We start from the raw sequence: 18,615 nt of genomic DNA, 5'->3' as shown, positions 1-18,615 counted from the left end.
TCTCAACTAAGTTCTCAACTAAAATCTGTTTTAGTTGTTGCTTTAAAGTGCTTGAGTGCAATTAATCTCCAAATAAAATCAAACAAATTCCTTACAAACTTTCATTAGTGTAAATTAAATCTGTACTGTTCAGTTTTCATGTCATTTATCTGTAGTGGTATTCGCAAATTTTTAAAGCAAAAATTGTTAATGTTATAATTTTTGCATTATTTTTTCAGGAACATTTCTAGAAGCGAAGAATTTGGAGAGAGCTGTAACGATTGACAGGTATAATTTTTAAATAGTGATATCTCTTATGTTGGCAAAATTTTAAGGCTAATAAGTAGATTTGTGAACAGGTCAGTAAATCTAATTTTGATTTTATAATAATATATGAATATTTGATTGCAAATAACTTTTATCAGAAGAATGGAAAGTTTTTAAAAGGATTTAGATTAAGAAATTTCTGACTTTAATAATATCTGAATATTTGTTTCCAAACAGTTTTTATGAGAAGATTTCAAAGTTTTTAAATCAGTTTATTCTTCGTTAGAATATTACAGTGCCAAAGTGTTTATATTTGTGAGAAGATATATTAAAACAGTCGATGCTGATTAAAAAGATTAAGTGTTTTTTAAATTTAATAATTTGTGCCCTCACATGAAAAATAACCTGGCTCCGCCCCTGATGCCACGTTATGTCCACCAATCCCGACTACTACGTCGCCGCCGTCACTTGCTCCGGCGGCGGTGCAGAAATGGCGGCGACAATAGCCTCCATATCGGTCAATCTTACCGCCTCTTCATCTTCGAAGGTTTGTATATTTCTTCAAAATTTGTTCCTTAATATGCTGCACCAATACCACAAAGAAGAAAAAATGGGAAACATAAAAGCTTTTTTAAAACACCACCTTCGGTAAAGTGTTAAATTGATTGGTAAATATATTAGCTTGGAAGATTAATAACAACCGTTAAATACCCTTGTCATATTGGAACAAAATGCATGAACCGAATTTTAATAACCGTTAAATCCCAAACACATACTTCAGATGCAGCAACAAGTTCGAAATCCCAAACAAAGGCTACAATTGTCTGACGAAAATGAGAGAATTAGAGAATAGAGTTAGAAATAAGAAATCAAGAGGACTCACCAAATGACGACGTGCACAAGAAAGAAGGCGTCATTCGTCTCACGGTCCATCCTCTCCACTGCACCCGTTTGCTATTTGTTTGACTTCAGAGTTCCTAGGGCTTGCGATAACAACTGAAAGAGAGCAGAGGGAAAAATGAGGTTTCACCGTTTCAGGCTTTCGGCTCAGAGCTTATGCTCGAAACCAATTTCTCCAGCAATTTGATATGCGATCAACGACTCAAATCACGTTATTTTGAAACTGGCCGGTTCATTAAAACGAGTATGGTCCAGCGGTTCAACTGGTAATTGAACCGATTTTTGGTTGGTTAGACTGTAAGCCGGTTCTAATGGTAGCACCGGACCGGACCGTCCGCCTAATCGGTTCCCGGTTCAACCGGTTGACTCGCCTGTCCGATCCGATTTTTAAACCCTTGTATTATTGTAACAAACTCATAAAACCCTTATTAGTAATATATAAGTCAATACACTTTGTTTTAAATTATTGATTTAGTTAAAAATATGAGTTGAATAAACCCCATTAACTCAATTTCAATGCACATCCTTAATGACCAATTATTAATGAACAATTATTATGTACTCTTAGGTTTAATATTTAAGAAACATTCTTTTAAGAAAAATTAATTCTATAAACAAAATTAGGTTAGAGCTTTACTAGCTTAAACATCATCTCCATTTAGCACGCACTAAGCCACCTAGCACAATTATAACTACATCCACAAAACATTACAAAATTACAACAAATAAAATTGACGTTGATAGATTACTTTGTGTCACACGCCAACAGCACGAGACACAATGACTAGATATAAAAATCTGTTTTGTACTCATAAGAAAGAAAAGTGCATGTTATATATATATATATATATTCCAACAAATCTTCCTTTTTTTCTCTAATAAATTCTTGGGATTTTTACATATATGCCACTTTATTATATCTATATTACATATTTAACACTCAAAAATTAAATATTACATTACTGCCACCCAAATACAAATTTTCCAACAGAAATACCACTCCGTGTTCACTCTGTCTCTTCCTTCCACATTCCGACCATTGTCCGCCTCTTCGCCGATGATCGCTTCTGGCTTTCAATATCCTCGCCGATCGCCTTCGTGCCCAATCGCTTCTGGCTTTCAATATTTTCGCTTCTGGAAACTGACGACATAACGTATTATCATGAACACCATCAACGTAAGCAGCCTGTAAGCGTGTCCTGCAATTTCGCCCTTCTGCGTGCTCTATCACGGCGTCCCCTATCACCAGAAGGAACCGAAGAACCCCGCCAGCAAAAGCCGAAACGTCGCCATTGCCTGTCTCGCTTGCTCTGTGTCTTATGGGTTTTGGGTTGAGGGATCCATCTGCAGCGATGAAGGATTTTCTCCAGCAGGCCGGTTGCTGTGCGGTCGTGGACGGCGGGCTGGCGACGGAGCTCGAGGCAAATGGCGCCGACCTCAACGATCTTCTCTGGAGGGCCAAGTGTTTGTTCAGCTCCCACGATCTTATTCGCAAGGTAATTGCTCTTTTTCCCGATGTACAGGGTTACAGTGGCACCATTTGTGCCTCCCATAGTGATGGAGATGCCGAAGAGTGAGGCGGTGGACATCTATGACTTGTCTTCATTGAGGATGGTGATGTCAGGCGCGGTGTCGATGGGGAAGGGCTGGAAGATGATCGGAATGGGGAAGGAAAAGACAGAGTGAAGACACGGAGTGGTATTTCTGTTGAAAAATTAGTATTTGGGTGGCAGTAATGTAATATTTAACTTTTGGGTGTTAAATATGTAATTTAGATATAATAAAGTGGCATGTATGTAAAAATCCCTAAATTCTTTTCCATATTTATTCTAGCGGAGGAGGTGCGGGCGGGGAAGAGACTCGGAGGAGACAATGGTCAAAACGGAGGTGGAGAGAGAGGGCTCCGAGGGCTCCGTTCCGATCATCGCTTAAGGGAAGAAAAAGGACGGCGAAACCCTAATCTCTTCCCAGTCTCCTAAGAGATCTCTCGTTTCTTTGCCTCTTCAATTTCTAAACCTAATTGCTTTCATCGCATCTGATATTTGCTTCCGCCATGGGGTTGTGGGAAGCTTTCCTCAATTGGCTGCGGAGGTAGGGAAGTTAATCCATTTAGTCATTTCTTATTGCATTTGGGAGGTTTTTTTTTCTAGTTTAAGCATTGGTTCTTGAACCAATATTGTTGATTGATTTTGATGCTTTGTTGTGGGCGATTAAAGGGTGGCTTGGTACAAAAAGCAGGAGGTTTTAAGGGTTTGTTTGAAATTTTGGTTTTTTATGTTGTGTTGATTGGATCGCGGTTGATGGGTGTGAGTTTTATTGTTAGTGTTCTTTTTTATCCGTTTTTGAACGGGTTGACTGGTATTGATTCAACCAAGAGCTTGCGGACTGCAATAATGAGAAGAAAGAAGTGTAATATTATTGTTGGGGAAAAAATTTCATTTTTGAATGCCCGAAAGCACAAAGTTTTTTTTTTCTTCTCCATCTGTTCTATACTGTTAAGAAATCTCTGTTCTTTTAACATATTTTTTGTTTTGAAGTTTGTAAAAAATGCTTATGTAGGCTTTCTAGATTTTTTTTGTTCAAGTTGATAACTTTTCTCTAATTGTTTTTATATGCACTTATGTTGGGTATTTTGTTATTTTTTCTGCATTTAGCCTCTTCTTCAAGCAAGAAATGGAACTGTCCTTAATCGGGCTCCAGAATGCTGGGAAAACTTCACTCGTTAATGTTATTGCGGTCCGTATCTATTGATTTTCAAGGTTTTTATTGACACTACACTTAATCGTTGATAATGTTTAAATTGCACTTATTCATTTTTCCTGTGCAGACTGGAGGATACAGTGAAGACATGATTCCTACTGTGAGTTAATTTTGTTTCTGAATGCCATGGTGGAAATTTCTTCTTCCTGTTTATAAGGTAAATTTTCTTTTGTTTGATATTTTAGGTAGGGTTCAATATGAGGAAGGTTACTAAGGGAAATGTCACCATAAAGTTGTGGGATCTTGGTGGTCAGCCAAGGTTTCGCAGCATGTGGGAACGATATTGTCGCGCAGTCTCTGCTATTGTGTATGTTTTTCACCCTTTGTTGTTTTACCTTACCATTCTTACTGTTTGAGCATCTAATTTCTGAACACTTGCACAATATCATGTATGCTTTGCTTGTGGATGGATAATAAGCATACTGGATCATAATGGAGCTATGCTGTAAAATTTCTTTTTCCCAACAAATATTTAATTGAACAAATGTTTCTTGCATTGTATTTTGTAGAAGTAGGATGCAAGTTTTCAAGGAATATCTATTATGTTCTACTATATGGTGTATCATTGTTGTTTATGAAAATGCATCCAAGTCCCTTGGAGCTCTCATTCTGACAAGTTAGTATTTTAGTGTGATTATAAGATTGATGGTCATAAGTTTGAGTTTCGATGATTTCACACTTTGGACAATGAATATTTGTTTGGTGTCACTTATGCGTAGTAAAAGTCTTCGTGGAAATGATTAAATAGCTATGATGCACAAAAACGAACACGAAGACACGGATATGACACGACATAGACATGGGACACATTAATTATTGAAAATATAAGACACGGACATGGTTTTAACATGATATTATAATTTTTATATCTTAAAGATAGTATATAAAAATTGAATAAACAGAATAATTGAGAAATAATAAGTCATTTAACACGGATTTGTGCTTAAATTGATTAAAATTAGGATGTTGAGTGTTGGGGGTGGATGTCATGTCAAACCTCGAGAAGGCAGACAACAATGTAGTCTAGAGTCGGGCATTGATGTTTTGCAATGAGCATCAGGCTTTGATGTTGAGACAACATCGATCCTGGATGTCGAATGACGTCGGTTGCTGATGCTGAGATGATATTGGACAAAGATGGGGCATCAAGACTGTGAGGGGGCTTTTTTTTTGTTTAAATCATGGGGGGCGTGCTTGTGGGTGTAAAAATTGGCGGTCTAAGCGTTACTGTCAAGGTATCATCATTCTTCAATGTTAAGATGGTTGTTTTGACAACATTAGAGAGATTAAATTGTGTGCGTTGTTGTGAAACCTTGGTTATAAACCGCTAAAGAGAAATTAAAAAGAGAATGTTCGGGGAATGAAATATTGAGTATGAGCGATTGATTTGGGGCTATAGAGAGAAAATAATAAATTTAGTTTTTATTTTTTTAATAAAGAAAAATTTGAAGTATAAGAAATCATATTTTAAAAAATTAGAAAATATTTAACACGCGTGTCCAACACGTGTCCAATTTAATTTTAATTATTCTTTAAGTGGACATGTCTTTGGCGTTGCCGATACGTGTCGGAGGAGTGTCAGACACGTGTCATATCTGATACATGTCGGAGCCTGCATACCTCTTTGAGGAGAAGTGTTAGTACATCATTGCTAAAGAGTAGTGTTTGTTTGTGTTGGAGTATCACATCTAGGGGGAACACAAAAGAATTGGCTTTTTGCATGTAGGATTAGCTCTGGAACAAAATCAAGTACGAGATGGTGGGAATGTTTTAGGTGATTAGATGGATAGGATTTGCATGGCACAGTTTGTTATTGCGTAAGGCAACATTCATGGTGAGGAGATGAGTACTTCAGGGGCAAAAAAACTCAGTGCTGAGCGTATGCTTAGGTTTAATGGTATCATTTATGTGAGCAACCTATTTATTATAAAGATCTCTCATTATGATTCAGTACATGCTACATTTAGTTCTTATGAGATTGTGTTATTCTAAGCTCATCATGACCTTGGGAGCTTAGATATCTCGAATTGGAGGGGAGTCACAAAAGAGATTTAAGTTTTGTTATGATATGCGAGTCAAGTGGGAGAATTGTTAATTATTGATCAATTATATTTTACATTTTCCTCATTGTATTGGATTCACAGAAAAATATATTGGATCTTGATTCATTAAATGTTTTTTATTTTGATTGATGGAGATTAGATTATCCAAATTATAACAAAATCAATGCCTCAGGGTGTGTGTATCAAAATCTGAATCTAGAGTATCGAGCATATAATTCATTTGGCATGTATATCATCTTTTGAATGCCATTATTCTTCATAATTCATGTGAATCCTCAAGAAATGTGAGATCTCCCTTGGCTATATTTGCATGTATTTTTCTTTATCACTTGTGACAAACATATATGAGAACTATGAAGTTATTCAAGGGTTTCAAGCAAGTAATCAGGAATTTATTCTCTCATTTCTCACTGGCATAACTTATCGATTCCTTGGTTTCTTCTAGAAATTGGTGGCTACGAGGTGCATGTGAGTATGGGAAGTTATCATTGTGAGATAATCTTTGATGTGGTTTTAGCTTTTCTTCTTCTTTATTTGTGCACCGGAATACTTGGAAAATGGGAGAAAGGTTGATGAGTGGTTTCTTTGTTAATAGATCAATTACTCACAACTTTTATATGATCATAGACTCGGTTGAAGCAGTTTCAAAAAATATTGATGCCTCTGCATTGTATTCTCGCTCTCTTTCTCTTGTCTTTTTTTGTGGCAAATCATTCTCGATCCTAATGATACATCCATTTCAAATATTTAGATGCCCAAGTTCGAGTATTCTTTCTCATTAACCAAATGCATTACAAATTGTAGTTAGTTAGTGGAGGTAGTGTCTTGATATTGGCTTCGTTTGGGACAGCTTTCTTACTGCTTTCTAAAACAATTTTTTAGTTTAAAAGCTTCTTGAACTAGAAGTTATATTGCTAGAAAGCCGCTCTAAAAAGCAGTAAGAAAGTCATCTCAAACGAAGCCATAGACTAGCATGCTATAAATGCAGTGCACATTTTATTAGATTTACTCGTGAATCTAATTTGAGCATTTACGTGAATTTAAAAAACAACTATAACCTAGATATACTTAAATTTTTATTTAGATATGGCGCAATATTAATTTCTGCTAAAATGAATGTGTTGGCGGTACTACTTTTTTGTTTATTCTGTAAGGAATTGAGCCTAGATCTCCATTTCATTTATCAATTACAATGCCACTTAACTTGGGCTTTTTTTTTTTTTTTGGTGAGGGGGTTGAAGGAATTGAGCCTAGATCATCGAGTGCAGCTACAAATGCCTACAATCCGTGAGATAGATAAAAAATCTTTTCTGGCCAGTGGATCAAGCACTAAGTCATTGTTAGTTAATTGCATTATTGATCTTGAACCTTTTAACTTATTTTTAATAAACCTTTCAGTTCAAGGAAAAATATATAAAGCCTTTTTCAATTCTATATGTCAAGTTTTTTTTCTTGTTTATTCAAAGTTAATATTTCCAAATTTAATTTCGTAGCAAGTATTGTATTTAAATTTCTTATAATAATCAAATAATATGTTGGTTTCCCATCTAATTTGAAAATTTTTGCCTGCAAATATTTACAAATGTTTTCTTGAAGTACATAGAAACAAGAAGAAAACAGGAAACTGGGATTTTTCTTATCCAATCATGGGTGAAAGATGCACCTAACTCGTGGTTTTAGATGAAATGGTGTAAGCTTTTGATGCTTCAAAAACAGAAAGAAAGCCCGAAGCATTTTCTTTCTGAATCAGGCTCTTCTGACTTTTAAAAACTGGAGAAATTATTTTGTGCGGACACCGGACAGTCTAAAGGCCAATCAGAACGCACCAAGTCACCCGGTACACAGTATCGGTACACAAAAAAAAAAGTGATGTTGAGCGTTCTGGTTGGCCTTTGGACACCGTTCGGTGTCCGCACAGAATAATTTTTCAAAAAACTGACTGCTTCAAAGCATACCATGAAAGCATTACTAGAAGTGCAATTTAACAAGCTTTAAAGCAATTTCATGTTGTTGATCACAATTTTGACTTTTATTCTCTGTGTGTTGCTCTTAGTTGTGGTATTTGGAGATTATGGTGATATAATTATTCAACTTGCATGGACTTGTATATTTTTATGAGGTTTGGGAAATTATTTAACCTAATTATATGCCCATCTGCTACTTTTGTCATCAAAATAACTACACTATAGGCTGAAAAATAATTTTCCTCGTTTGATCAAAGAGGAAGGTTGCATGTTTTCATTGGATCATTGTGTTATAGTGTCTTAATATTTATGTTTATTAGTTTTATCGCCCAATGTTTTTTGTTAAGGCGCTTTTCTAATTTTGTCTATTGAAGACAATGCTATGATGGGGTGCTTTTGTTGCTTATTATAAAGAAAATGGTGCATAAACAATATCTTTGCAATCATCAGTTTCATAATTGGAAATTTAAAGAAATTGGTGCTGTAGTTTAAAGTTGTTTGGTGCCACATTCACTCATTTCTAAACTATGATGCATAGACACGGACACCGGACATGTCAATTATTGAAAATATAAGACAGGGACATTGGTTGTACATAGTATTATTTTTTATATTTTAAAAATAGTGTATAAAAATTAAGTAAGTAAAATATTAAAAATAATTAAGAAATAATGTCATTTAACTAGTAATTGTGCTTGAAATGTTTAATATCGCTACGTCGAGAGTCAGATATGGATGTCATATCAGACATCGAGATGGGAGATGATAGTGTTTTAGAGAGTTGGGTATCGATGCTATGCAATGGGCATCATTCATTGATGTCGAGACATCAACCGTCGATATTGAGATGACAGTTGGAGAAATATGAGGTCTCGAGACGGTGCGGGGGCGTTATTGTGAGTGTAGAAATTATTGGTGCTGAGCGTCAGTGTAAGATAGCATCAAAATTCAATGTTAAGATGGTTTTGAAACACTGATGTTGTGATGGTGTCCAACATCGATATTGAGATGAAATCATGCGTTGTTGTGAAACCCATTCGTATCTTGCTAGAGAGAAATGAAAAGGTGAATGTTTGGAAAATGGGATATTGAGTACAAACGATTGATTTAGACTTGTGGAGAGGAAATAAAAAAAATAGTTTTTATTTTTTAATAAATAAAAATCTTAAGTGTAAGAAATTATATTTTAAAAAATACTTAAAACACGCGTGTCAGACATGTCATTGGCATGTCGGATACGTCTCTAGCATATCAGATACGTGTCAGACATTGTATATCTCTTTAAAAAGAAGTGTCGGTGCATCATAATTTCTAACATTGTAGTTGGGAATAACATTTCCTTGGAATCCTTGTTCAAATTTTGAGCTGAAACTATGAAAACTTAACGTTGAATTCTTCATATTTCTACAGGTACGTTGTTGATGCAGCTGATCATGAGAACTTATCAATCTCAAGAGGTGAACTCCATGACCTATTAAGCAAGCCTTCTCTCACTGGCATTCCATTGCTAATACTTGGGAACAAAATTGACAAACCTGAAGCACTTTCTAAAGCATCATTGACAGAGGACATGTAATCATCTTTTTTGTTTTTCCCTCCACAGCATCATTTGAAATCTTTAATTCTTCATCTTCTTCTACCTTATCATTGGCTTCACTGTAGGGGGCTCAAGTCCATCACCGACCGCGAAGTTTGCTGCTTCATGATTTCGTGCAAAAATGCGACCAATATTGATGTCGTCATCGACTGGCTCGTCAAGCACTCAAAGTCCAAAAATTGAGTATTTAAAGTCCAAAAATTGTTTTTTTTTTGCCGATCTACTACTGTTTAAAGTTCGAGTTCTTGAGTACAGGTGGTGAATTTTCTGCTCTTTGCTAACTGGGCTTCTGACCTCTCTTTGTTTGTTCAGTGTTAATTGTTATCTTCATCTGAATGGGTGATCTGGGGCTTCTACATGTTTATAAAGCTCAATCTATGGGCTCTGAAGAGTTTGTGTTGTGTGTATTTTAACTTCTTGTTGTGAGCAATTGCTGCATTTGTGTTAATGGACACTATGAAATAAATACTCCTTATCAACTGTTTCTTCTATCTAACTTGTTGCATTTGTTGAACATTTAACTGCTAAAAATCATAAACATAAATGTTTTTTGTAGCCTTTCATTGAACAATGAAAATTTGTACCATTTGTATGTAGTAGAAATCAATTTGGCAAGGATTTAATTCATTATATATAGATATAAGAACAAGAGACAAGAGGAAGAGATGCCTTAATGAGTTATTTAAAAGCACAAATTAACTGTTTTTATCTATGATATGCATTAATTTCATAGGACCAGTAGAAGTTTTTGAGTATAGGACTGAGGCAAAGCCTTAAATCTGCTGTTTGTTGGCGAGGAGGAATTATTCTGCCAATCAGAATACATTACATTAGCGATACTGTGCTGTAATATCAAGCGCAAGGGTGACATAGTACATTGGTTGATTTCCGAATGTTATTTGGCATTCACATAAAATAATTAATCGTTGGCGAGGGCATCTAAGAAGGAACCCAATGTTATGTTGAAAATAATTTTATTAGTATTATTAACAATAAAAGATGAAAAACTAAATTCAATTGGATAAAAAAATAAACATCCATAAGAGCTGTAGGCATTTCCATTTTACAAAGACAGGAAATAAAAGTTCAAAAATATTAAAATACATTTGTTCATATTGGATTATCTAGTATACAAGCTTGAAGTTCGATAAATTCGGCTCACGAGCTCATTATCGAGTCGAGTTCGAACAGACTAACGAATCATCTAGACTCATTCACACCCCCTATAACCAACACATCTATTAAGAGAAATGACAAAAATGACCCGAGCCAGTTGAGATTTTAAAGGGGCACCATGTGTCCAATGAATCCTACCTCAACCCTTCCTGAGGGGACCTTGTCAGCATTCAAATGCAAGTGCATTTCACAAGATTAGTGTTCTTGTTGCTGCGAGAAGCAACCAAGATTGGAGACCAAGATGAAGTGGCCAACAAAGCCCATAGACTAAGGCCTAGTTTGATTGTCCGTAAATTTTTCCGTTTACGATTTCAACCGGTGAAAAGTTAGTATTTTAATGTTTGTTTACGCTACTTTTTCAAAACACCTTTGGGAATAACTCCGAATTTTCCCTGATTTGAGAAAAAAAATTCTGCTTCTCCGTTATAATACCTCCATTTAAGAATGAAAAAAACATCGGCGAAAATCAAACGAAGCCTAATACTCTCCACTGCTTTCAACTTTCTTGTATGAAACTATCATCCCATTAAAATATAAGAAGCTATCCTCAAATTGTGTGGCTAGTCTTGTCTAATTCTGGGATTTCTTGCCATTATTGTTCAGAGAGAATGTACTAACAGGATTGAAGTCCATAATAAGATGTTCTTCCAGTCCTGATAGATATATATTACCATTCTTTCACCAGCTTGAAAAATTCTTGTATTCTACACTTGATGCTTCTACTTTTCTCTTTTTGATAGAGGGATCAGGACCTTTATTGCTGCCTTCTGCAGCCTCAGATGCATTGTTCCTTGATTTAAGATACTTTCCCACTCCACCATTCACAGCTCCATTCCCAGCTGCTGCTGTAGCTGGATTGCTAAACCAGGAACCCACCTTATGCCGAACAGGGATCAGATGAGCTAGAATGTCATAAATTGAATTACCAAATAAAAGGTTAATATCTAGTAATTTATGTAAATATTTTACCTTGTTATCATCATCTTCGACAGCCGCCGCCGCCGCCTCCTTTTCTTCTTTCTCTTCATCCTCATCAGGCTCCGTGTATGGGTTCACAAAAACCTTGATATTTATTATCTTTATCTCTTCCTGCATAAGGGCAAGGGGCATGATAAATTGTTGAAGAGCGTTTTTTGTCTGGTTGAAAAATTTATCAGGACAAAGAACTACAAAAGAAAATACAAGCAATTCTTTGATGTCAACAAGGAACAAGTTAATCAGTCTATTTTGGGTGTCGATCCTCTACAATTATCATGGTAATGAGATTTGCAAGGGGCACCATGTGTTCAATGAATCCTACCTCAACCCTTCCTGAGGGACCTTGTCAGCATTCAACTGCAAGTGCATTTCACAATATTAGTGTTCTTGTTGCTGCGAGAAGCCACCAAGATTGGAGACCAAGATGAAGTGGCCAACAAAGCCCATAAACTAATACTCTCCACTATCATCCCATCAAAAGATAATAAGGTATCCTCAAATTGGGTGGCTAGCCTTGTAAAAATTGTCATGAAGTGGTGAACGAAATGCAATAGAAGAGATGAGAATCTATTCCAATGTTGGGCTCTCTTGCCATTATTGTTCAGAGAGAATGTACTAACAAGATTGAAGTCCATAATAAGTTCTTCCAGTTCTGATAGATATATATTACCATGCTTTCACCAGCTTGAAAAATTCTTGTATTCTACACTCGATGCTTCTACTTTTCTCTTTTTGATAGAGGGATCAGGACCTTTAATGCTGCCTTCTGCAGCCTCAGATGCGTTGTTCCTTGATTTAAGATACTTTCCCACTCCACCACTCACAGCTCCATTCCCAGCTGCTGCTGTAGCTGGATTGCTAAACCAGGAACCCACCTTAGGCCGAACAGGAATCAGATGAGCTAGAATGTCATAAATTGAATTACCAAATAAAAGGTTAATATCTAGTAATTTATGTAAATATTTTACCTTGTTATCATCATCTTCGACAGCCGCCGCCGCCGCCTCCTTTTCTTCTTTCTCTTCATCCTCATCAGGCTCCGTGTATGGGTTCACAAAAACCTTGATATTTATTATCTTTATCTCTTCCTGCATAAGGGCAAGGGGCATGATAAATTGTTGAAGAGCGTTTTTTGTTTGGTTGAAAATTTTATCAGGACAAAGAACTACAAAAGAAAATACAAGTAATTCTTTGATGTCAACAAGGAACAAGTTAATCAGTCTATTTTGGGTGTCGATCCTCTACAATTATCATGGTAATCATAGAGACGCAATTGCTTAAATCCCAGCCATCCATCCATTTTCGATGGTGTGGATGCTCTGCAATTATCATGGTAATCATATAGGTGCAATAGTTGAAATCCTAGACATCCATCCATTTTAGATGGGTGGGATTAGATCTGTTCTATTTTAAAGCCACTTGATTTTGATTTATTAGATGCCAACCATCCAAAATGAATTTGGATGGCTTGGATTCATCATCCAAGTGGAGGAGTAATCAGGGTTATTTAGTTGCACTAAAATTCACTTTAAAATGAATTAAACTAAGTAATAATAGATGCTAATTAGGTTTAAAATGAATTAAACAAGCGAAAAATTCTCAATTACATGCCTCAGAACACCTATTTCTAAATTCCTTATAACCTAGATTATGAGATAAAATTGACACCAATTTAATTTTAACTTAATTCCACCGGAAAAAAAATAAAACTATAGCCAATTTCATTTCTCCCAACTCAACCCAACGAGCATGCCGACCACCCCAAGAGGAAATTCCATTGAAAGCCATGGTGTTATAACAACCGCTACAGCAACCCGCAAATCATATATGCCAAACAGCACCACCACAACTTCTATGTTTTATCTTTAAAAAACATTTCAAAAATCAATCATTCAATCAGTATCACTTCTGCATCAAACATCTTCTAAGCAATTGAAGGGCCACCACACTAAATAGCCAAAACAATTTAAATTCTCTAAGAGAGCAAGAAAAAATTATATAAAAGTGGAAAATGCTTCCTGAACTACTTGATCAAAAATGCCATCTCGTTACAGATTAGGAAACAATAAACAGAAATCTGAAATATAGAACTAGAATAAAGAAATAAAGAACGAACATCATTTTTATGTATTAAAAACTTGCGCTTTACATTTCGAGTACCTATATATTGGATCAGATTGGTGGAGCACCATGAAATCAAAAACACAGAAGTAAATTTTTTTATCTTTTCTAATCTAATATCATTAAACATGTTACTTCCAATATGGAAAAGCTAAAGAAAAAATTAACAAGAAAATCCTATTGCAGGGGAAATACTTCAAAACAATGCAGGGGCGCCCAGAATTATAGAAAATATTGCCCACCCTGTTTAGATGGATAGAGGCCTTCTAATCAATATTGGCGTGTTCCTTAACCAAGATAACCAGAATAAAAAATGACAAGCTATACTTCTTCTACCTTAATATGTACCATGTTTTCAATCTTGAGGAGTTGTTCCTTAACCAAGATAACCAGAATAAATAATGACACTCTATACTTCTACCTTAATATGTACCACATATCAAACAACTATGTGCTTCATAAACTGAGACCCAGGATGATTAAGGTTATATTAACAAAATCTCCAATCCAAAATTAAAACTGGCATGCATAATTAATGCAGTACAAGTAACAACTATAACAGGAACATAATTGCAATTGGACACAATGAAGAAAAGAATAAAAACGATGCACTCACCAACGGTCGATCATCATCATCAACGGGAACCTTTTCCATAGCAGCAAGGGTGGTTAAGCCACCAACAACCATGCCAAACACTGTGTGCTTAAAATTTAAATGGTTTGCGGACTTGTACAGAATGAAGAATTGGGAACCATTAGAATGAGGCCCACTGTTAGCCATACTAATAACACCCCTTCCTGAGTGCAATAGTTTAGAATTTAACTCGTCCTTGAAAGGCTTACCCCAAATAGACTGTCCTCCTCTTCCAGTACCTGTGGGGTCTCCACCTTGAATCATAAAGTTTCTAAAATAGTTTTTAGTTAGAATTCTATGTAAAACAGTGTAAATCAAGCATCGTACAATAACTTCCCATACCTTATACTTCGATGAAAAGGAATCCCATTGTAGTATCCCTGCTCGCAAAGAGTTATGAAATTTTCGCATGCCCGTGGAGTGATGTCACAGTGAAGTTCCAAATTCAAATCACCGTGTGTTGTGTGCACCTGAACATACCCCTTTTTCTTTGGATTTTTTTCAACCTTGACATATTCAAATTCATTTTTTGTTACAGGATCATATGAGGTAGATGTAAAAGACCTTGACGCAGCGCCTGTAGTGAAACGACTTTTCACCTACATGCATTTTACATGTTATAGTTGAATAAGATAGTTGAAAAGCATAAAAGTTATTTAAAAAAAAAAAAACCGAGCAAATGATATGAAAAATCAAGTTAACACCACTTGGATAGAGAGAAACTTTACATACTAGCTTTGCATTTACAGGTGCCCTTTCTCCTGCCATGTGCAATGCAATACGAGCTGCTGTTTTGTCATTGGATGCTGCTTTTGCTGATGCTGCACTTCTTCCATAAACTGAAGCAGATGCTGCATCCACAATGCTAAAAGATTGAGATGGTTTATCGACACCGTTAGAATTTGAATTTTTATCCTCTTTGATGCGTGATCTTGCAGCCAGAATGGCAGCAAGAGCGGCTGCTCTTTCATTTTGTGCTTTGCTTCCACCACCACCGAGTAAAGCAACTTGTTTTGCCTTCTCAGTTCCAAGATCTAGAAGCATTTGCTTGATATCACCAGAAACATTTATGTTATAGGCAGGATCATCTTTAATCCTCTGCAACTCTGGAAAATATAAGGTAAGGTGGCAATGAGTGATATCACTCCATGTAACGTATGTGCATATATCAGCAAGGCTAAATCCATTGTATTCTTCATACAATGGGAATTCTCACCATCATCATCAAGCTTCAAATTTTTTTTGACATGATCAAATTCCATGAGTACCTTGCTATCAAGTGCATTTGGATTCTGTTGAGATACAAGTATTAAAAATGAGTCGATATGGAGTAAATTGCAGATTAAAAATAACAAATAAGTCTAATAAGAGCTTACCTGAATCGTTATCAAGTCATCTTTTGTAAAGGGCTCATCAGTTAGTAGCTCCTTCCAGTTTTTGGTTTTAATATTTAGTTCTTTGATTGCCTGTGGCATAATAAAATATCAAGATTTTTAACTACCCACCCACAACTTTCTTGTTTTCTTAACGAACCATACCTCATAGGAGAACACATTGCCAGTAGTTTTTACAGCAACGATGTGTGTGAATTCTGTAAAGACCTTGTTAAGAACAGGGCAATGAAACTCTCCTGCAATAAAAATAAAAACAAGCATACTATCAAAATTTTCATATCTTGACAAAGACAAAGCACTATGCCTTAAATGTATAAATGGCGATCAGTCAACTGAGATTAATATACGAAACACATAGAAAATGTTACTTCTAAGATATACAACATATCAATCTTTAGAGATCGAAAAGTTCAAGTCATATTGTTTCAGAAGAAGCGGGACTATAATCCAGAACTATTTCATAAAGGGGAAAAGACTAAAATTGTTATTTCATGTTCTCATAGTGGACACCTACAGCATTCTCATGTTTCTACCTGCTGATTGTAAAACCAAACGCTCACTTTATTGTAAGACTAAATTGAACAAGAATCTATGTAATTATAGTTTGTTCAAATAATTCCATGGACATTAAAAGTAAAGCTCACTCAAGTTTCGTGTAGAAGTTAATGAAATAAAATCTAAGTGACAATTAAAATCAGGTTATGACATACCATCCGAATTCTTGTGGAATGTAAGGGGAATCAGATCATCCTGCTTGAGAGACCCTCCGTTTACAGGATGCTTCCCAAACTTCCTAATATACGGATCTATGTTCCTGCATCGAATATCCCGATACAATAAAACTCAAATCAAATTCAACGGCAAATAAAAACTAGGCCTAGGAAGAATTCGCTTACATTAAATCGAACACGCTTCCATCATTCGTGCAGACGGGTTCCTTAAAAGGTGTGAACGTTAGCCTAAAGCCCAGAAATGCAAAATAGAGGAAAAGGATAAGAACTACCATGCCAGAAAACAAAGAAAGAATCAATCTTAATTCCAGATTTATAATCGAATCACGCACGAGCAGCAGTAGAAAGGAAGGCGCTTGAAAGGTATGGTATTCTCCTTGGATTTGGCACCGCCCCACTCCGTTGCCCATTCCGTCTTCGTGATGAACATTCGATCCTTGCTGTGCTGCTTCTTCCCCATCTTCTCCGATAAACACCAAAGTCGAGTGATTGAACTGGCAACCGAATCAGGAGAGAAAGAGAGAGAGAATTAGGGTTTTGCAATGTCCCCGTCTTCCTTCCTCCCAATTACCAAGCGGTGGTTTAGAGTTTGGCCGGTAAACTCATGGAAATGTATTAAAATAATTGAAATATTTTAAAAATAGCAATTATGTCATATAATTTATTATTATTTTTTTATCTATTATCATATCTAAAAAAATCAAAATATTTATTAAGAATTTAATTAAAATAAAAATAAGAGTAAAAATTTTATTGTGCCTTGATATTTTTATAGATACAAGAAATTTTATATTAGCTTTATAATATATCTCATTTAAAAGTAAAATCTCGTTTTAAAATATTATATCATGTAGTAATTTAATGAATATATCAAAAATTTATTTATTGTATGGGCCATTATTTTAAGAGAATAAATTCAAATTCTAAATTAATCTCTCACTTCTCTAAATCACTAGAGAAATTAAATCATGGAAATTTAAGCTTAGGTTTCATTTGGGACAGCTTTTTATTGTTTTCTAAATTAATTTTTTTAGTAAAAAAAATATAGAACTAAAAAGTTGTTTAAACTTTAAAGTAATAAAAAAATCACAAATGAAGTCTTAGGGGCTATTTGGAAGCAACAAGGATTTCATTTAAATAAGATATCATAAATCATCTAAATTCGGATTTATGAAATCTTGGGGGGGCTAAATCCTGAAACCTGTTTGGTAACATTCATGATAAATCTTTTTATATCATGTGTAATTGTTTGACAGTAGAGCGATAAATCCTGAACAGAGCAGAATCTTCTTCCCAACAGTGTTAAATCCGCTGAATCACATGATTTCGGAAATTTGGGATTTATCGCGAAAAGGGTAATTTTATGTCTACGACGGTTTTCATTTGCCATGAGATTTGGTTTTTTCATTTTAGGCCGTTTGATTGATTTCGCTCAAATCTGCCTCAAATCTGGCCTAAACCTGCTACCAAACAGCCCCTTAGAGTTTGTTTAGAATAATTTTCTTATTGTTTTATCTTTCATATCTCAATCATATTTTTATTTGACTACTGATTGTAAGAAATTTTGTGATAGAAAATTACTTTTACAACTGCTTTAAGAAATTACTTTCCTTGCAACAGTTTAACAACGAACTTTACAAAAAGCTATAGTTGCCCCAACTAGATCCATAGGTTGGAACGGCTTTTTTATTATTTTTGAGGTGATAAAAATAGTTAGCAAAAAATAATATGTTTGAAAGATGTTTTTTCTCAATTTTTTGCCTTTTTATAATTTTTCTTTTTTTGAAAAAATATTTTTGAAATTACAATTTTAGATCCCATTAAAATAATTCCATTATATAAGTTAAAAATTAAATTAAAACTTTTCGGTTCATTAGAGAATGCACTATCACAACTATTATTTTTTAGCAAATTAATCTACTTCCAAAAATTATTTCTGATCATAATTTTTTTGAAAAAAACATACAAATTATAGTCAAATAGAAATAAGATCTTTAAACAAAATATAATAAAATAATGAAAAATATTATTCCAAATTAATGAAGCTGAAG

General features: G+C 35.0%; 3 protein-coding genes across 3 annotated transcripts; 1 reads left to right on the top strand and 2 right to left on the bottom strand.

Annotated features, from left to right (window-relative positions):
* Nucleotides 1-3,021: 3,021 nt before the first annotated feature.
* LOC110092308 (ADP-ribosylation factor-like protein 8a) lies at nt 3,022-10,021 on the top strand. The gene is made up of 6 exons (XM_020816803.2): nt 3,022-3,237; nt 3,801-3,882; nt 3,974-4,006; nt 4,092-4,213; nt 9,344-9,505; nt 9,596-10,021. Exons 1-6 carry the CDS (start codon nt 3,200-3,202, stop codon nt 9,711-9,713), a joined length of 555 nt encoding a protein of 184 aa, XP_020672462.1. The 5' UTR covers nt 3,022-3,199; the 3' UTR covers nt 9,714-10,021.
* Nucleotides 10,022-10,609: 588 nt separating this feature from the next.
* LOC110092310 (peptidyl-prolyl cis-trans isomerase CYP65-like) lies at nt 10,610-11,959 on the bottom strand. The gene is made up of 2 exons (XM_020816805.2): nt 11,676-11,959; nt 10,610-11,582 (listed from the first exon to the last, which is right to left on the bottom strand). Exons 1-2 carry the CDS (start codon nt 11,814-11,816, stop codon nt 11,385-11,387), a joined length of 339 nt encoding a protein of 112 aa, XP_020672464.2. The 5' UTR covers nt 11,817-11,959; the 3' UTR covers nt 10,610-11,384.
* Nucleotides 11,960-12,337: 378 nt separating this feature from the next.
* On the bottom strand, nt 12,338-17,132 carry LOC110092309 (peptidyl-prolyl cis-trans isomerase CYP65). Its single transcript, XM_020816804.2, has 11 exons — nt 16,897-17,132; nt 16,730-16,792; nt 16,544-16,647; nt 15,978-16,069; nt 15,816-15,905; nt 15,656-15,731; nt 15,172-15,545; nt 14,782-15,038; nt 14,422-14,710; nt 12,653-12,772; nt 12,338-12,559 (listed from the first exon to the last, which is right to left on the bottom strand). The coding sequence occupies exons 1-11, from the start codon at nt 17,022-17,024 to the stop codon at nt 12,362-12,364; spliced, it is 1,791 nt and encodes a 596-aa protein (XP_020672463.1). The 5' UTR covers nt 17,025-17,132; the 3' UTR covers nt 12,338-12,361.
* Between the last annotated feature and the right edge of the window lie 1,483 nt (nt 17,133-18,615).

The sequence above is a fragment of the Dendrobium catenatum genome, unplaced genomic scaffold (assembly GCF_001605985.2).
Source record: "Dendrobium catenatum unplaced genomic scaffold, ASM160598v2 fragScaff_scaffold_1105, whole genome shotgun sequence".
NCBI lineage: Eukaryota > Viridiplantae > Streptophyta > Magnoliopsida > Asparagales > Orchidaceae > Dendrobium > Dendrobium catenatum.
This window is presented reverse-complemented; position numbering and strand designations above follow the sequence as displayed.

Bases quoted from the DNA above. Each gene is read 5' to 3' on its own strand.
- LOC110092308 (XM_020816803.2), top strand. From the start codon at position 3,200: ATGGGGTTGTGGGAAGCTTTCCTCAATTGGCTGCGGAG. The intron at 4,007-4,091 runs GTGAGTTAATTT...TTGATATTTTAG, and splicing joins GTGAAGACATGATTCCTACT to GTAGGGTTCAATATGAGGAA. The intron at 9,506-9,595 runs GTAATCATCTTT...GCTTCACTGTAG, and splicing joins GCATCATTGACAGAGGACAT to GGGGCTCAAGTCCATCACCG.
- LOC110092310 (XM_020816805.2), bottom strand. From the start codon at position 11,816: ATGCCCCTTGCCCTTATGCAGGAAGAGATAAAGATAATAAATATCAAG. The intron at 11,583-11,675 runs GTAAAATATTTA...GTTCGGCATAAG, and splicing joins TCGAAGATGATGATAACAAG to GTGGGTTCCTGGTTTAGCAA.
- LOC110092309 (XM_020816804.2), bottom strand. From the start codon at position 17,024: ATGGGGAAGAAGCAGCACAGCAAGGATCGAATGTTCATCACGAAGACG. The intron at 16,070-16,543 runs GTATGTCATAAC...TTTTTATTGCAG, and splicing joins ATTCCACAAGAATTCGGATG to GAGAGTTTCATTGCCCTGTT. The intron at 12,773-14,421 runs GTGAGTGCATCG...GCCCTTATGCAG, and splicing joins ATGATGATGATCGACCGTTG to GAAGAGATAAAGATAATAAA.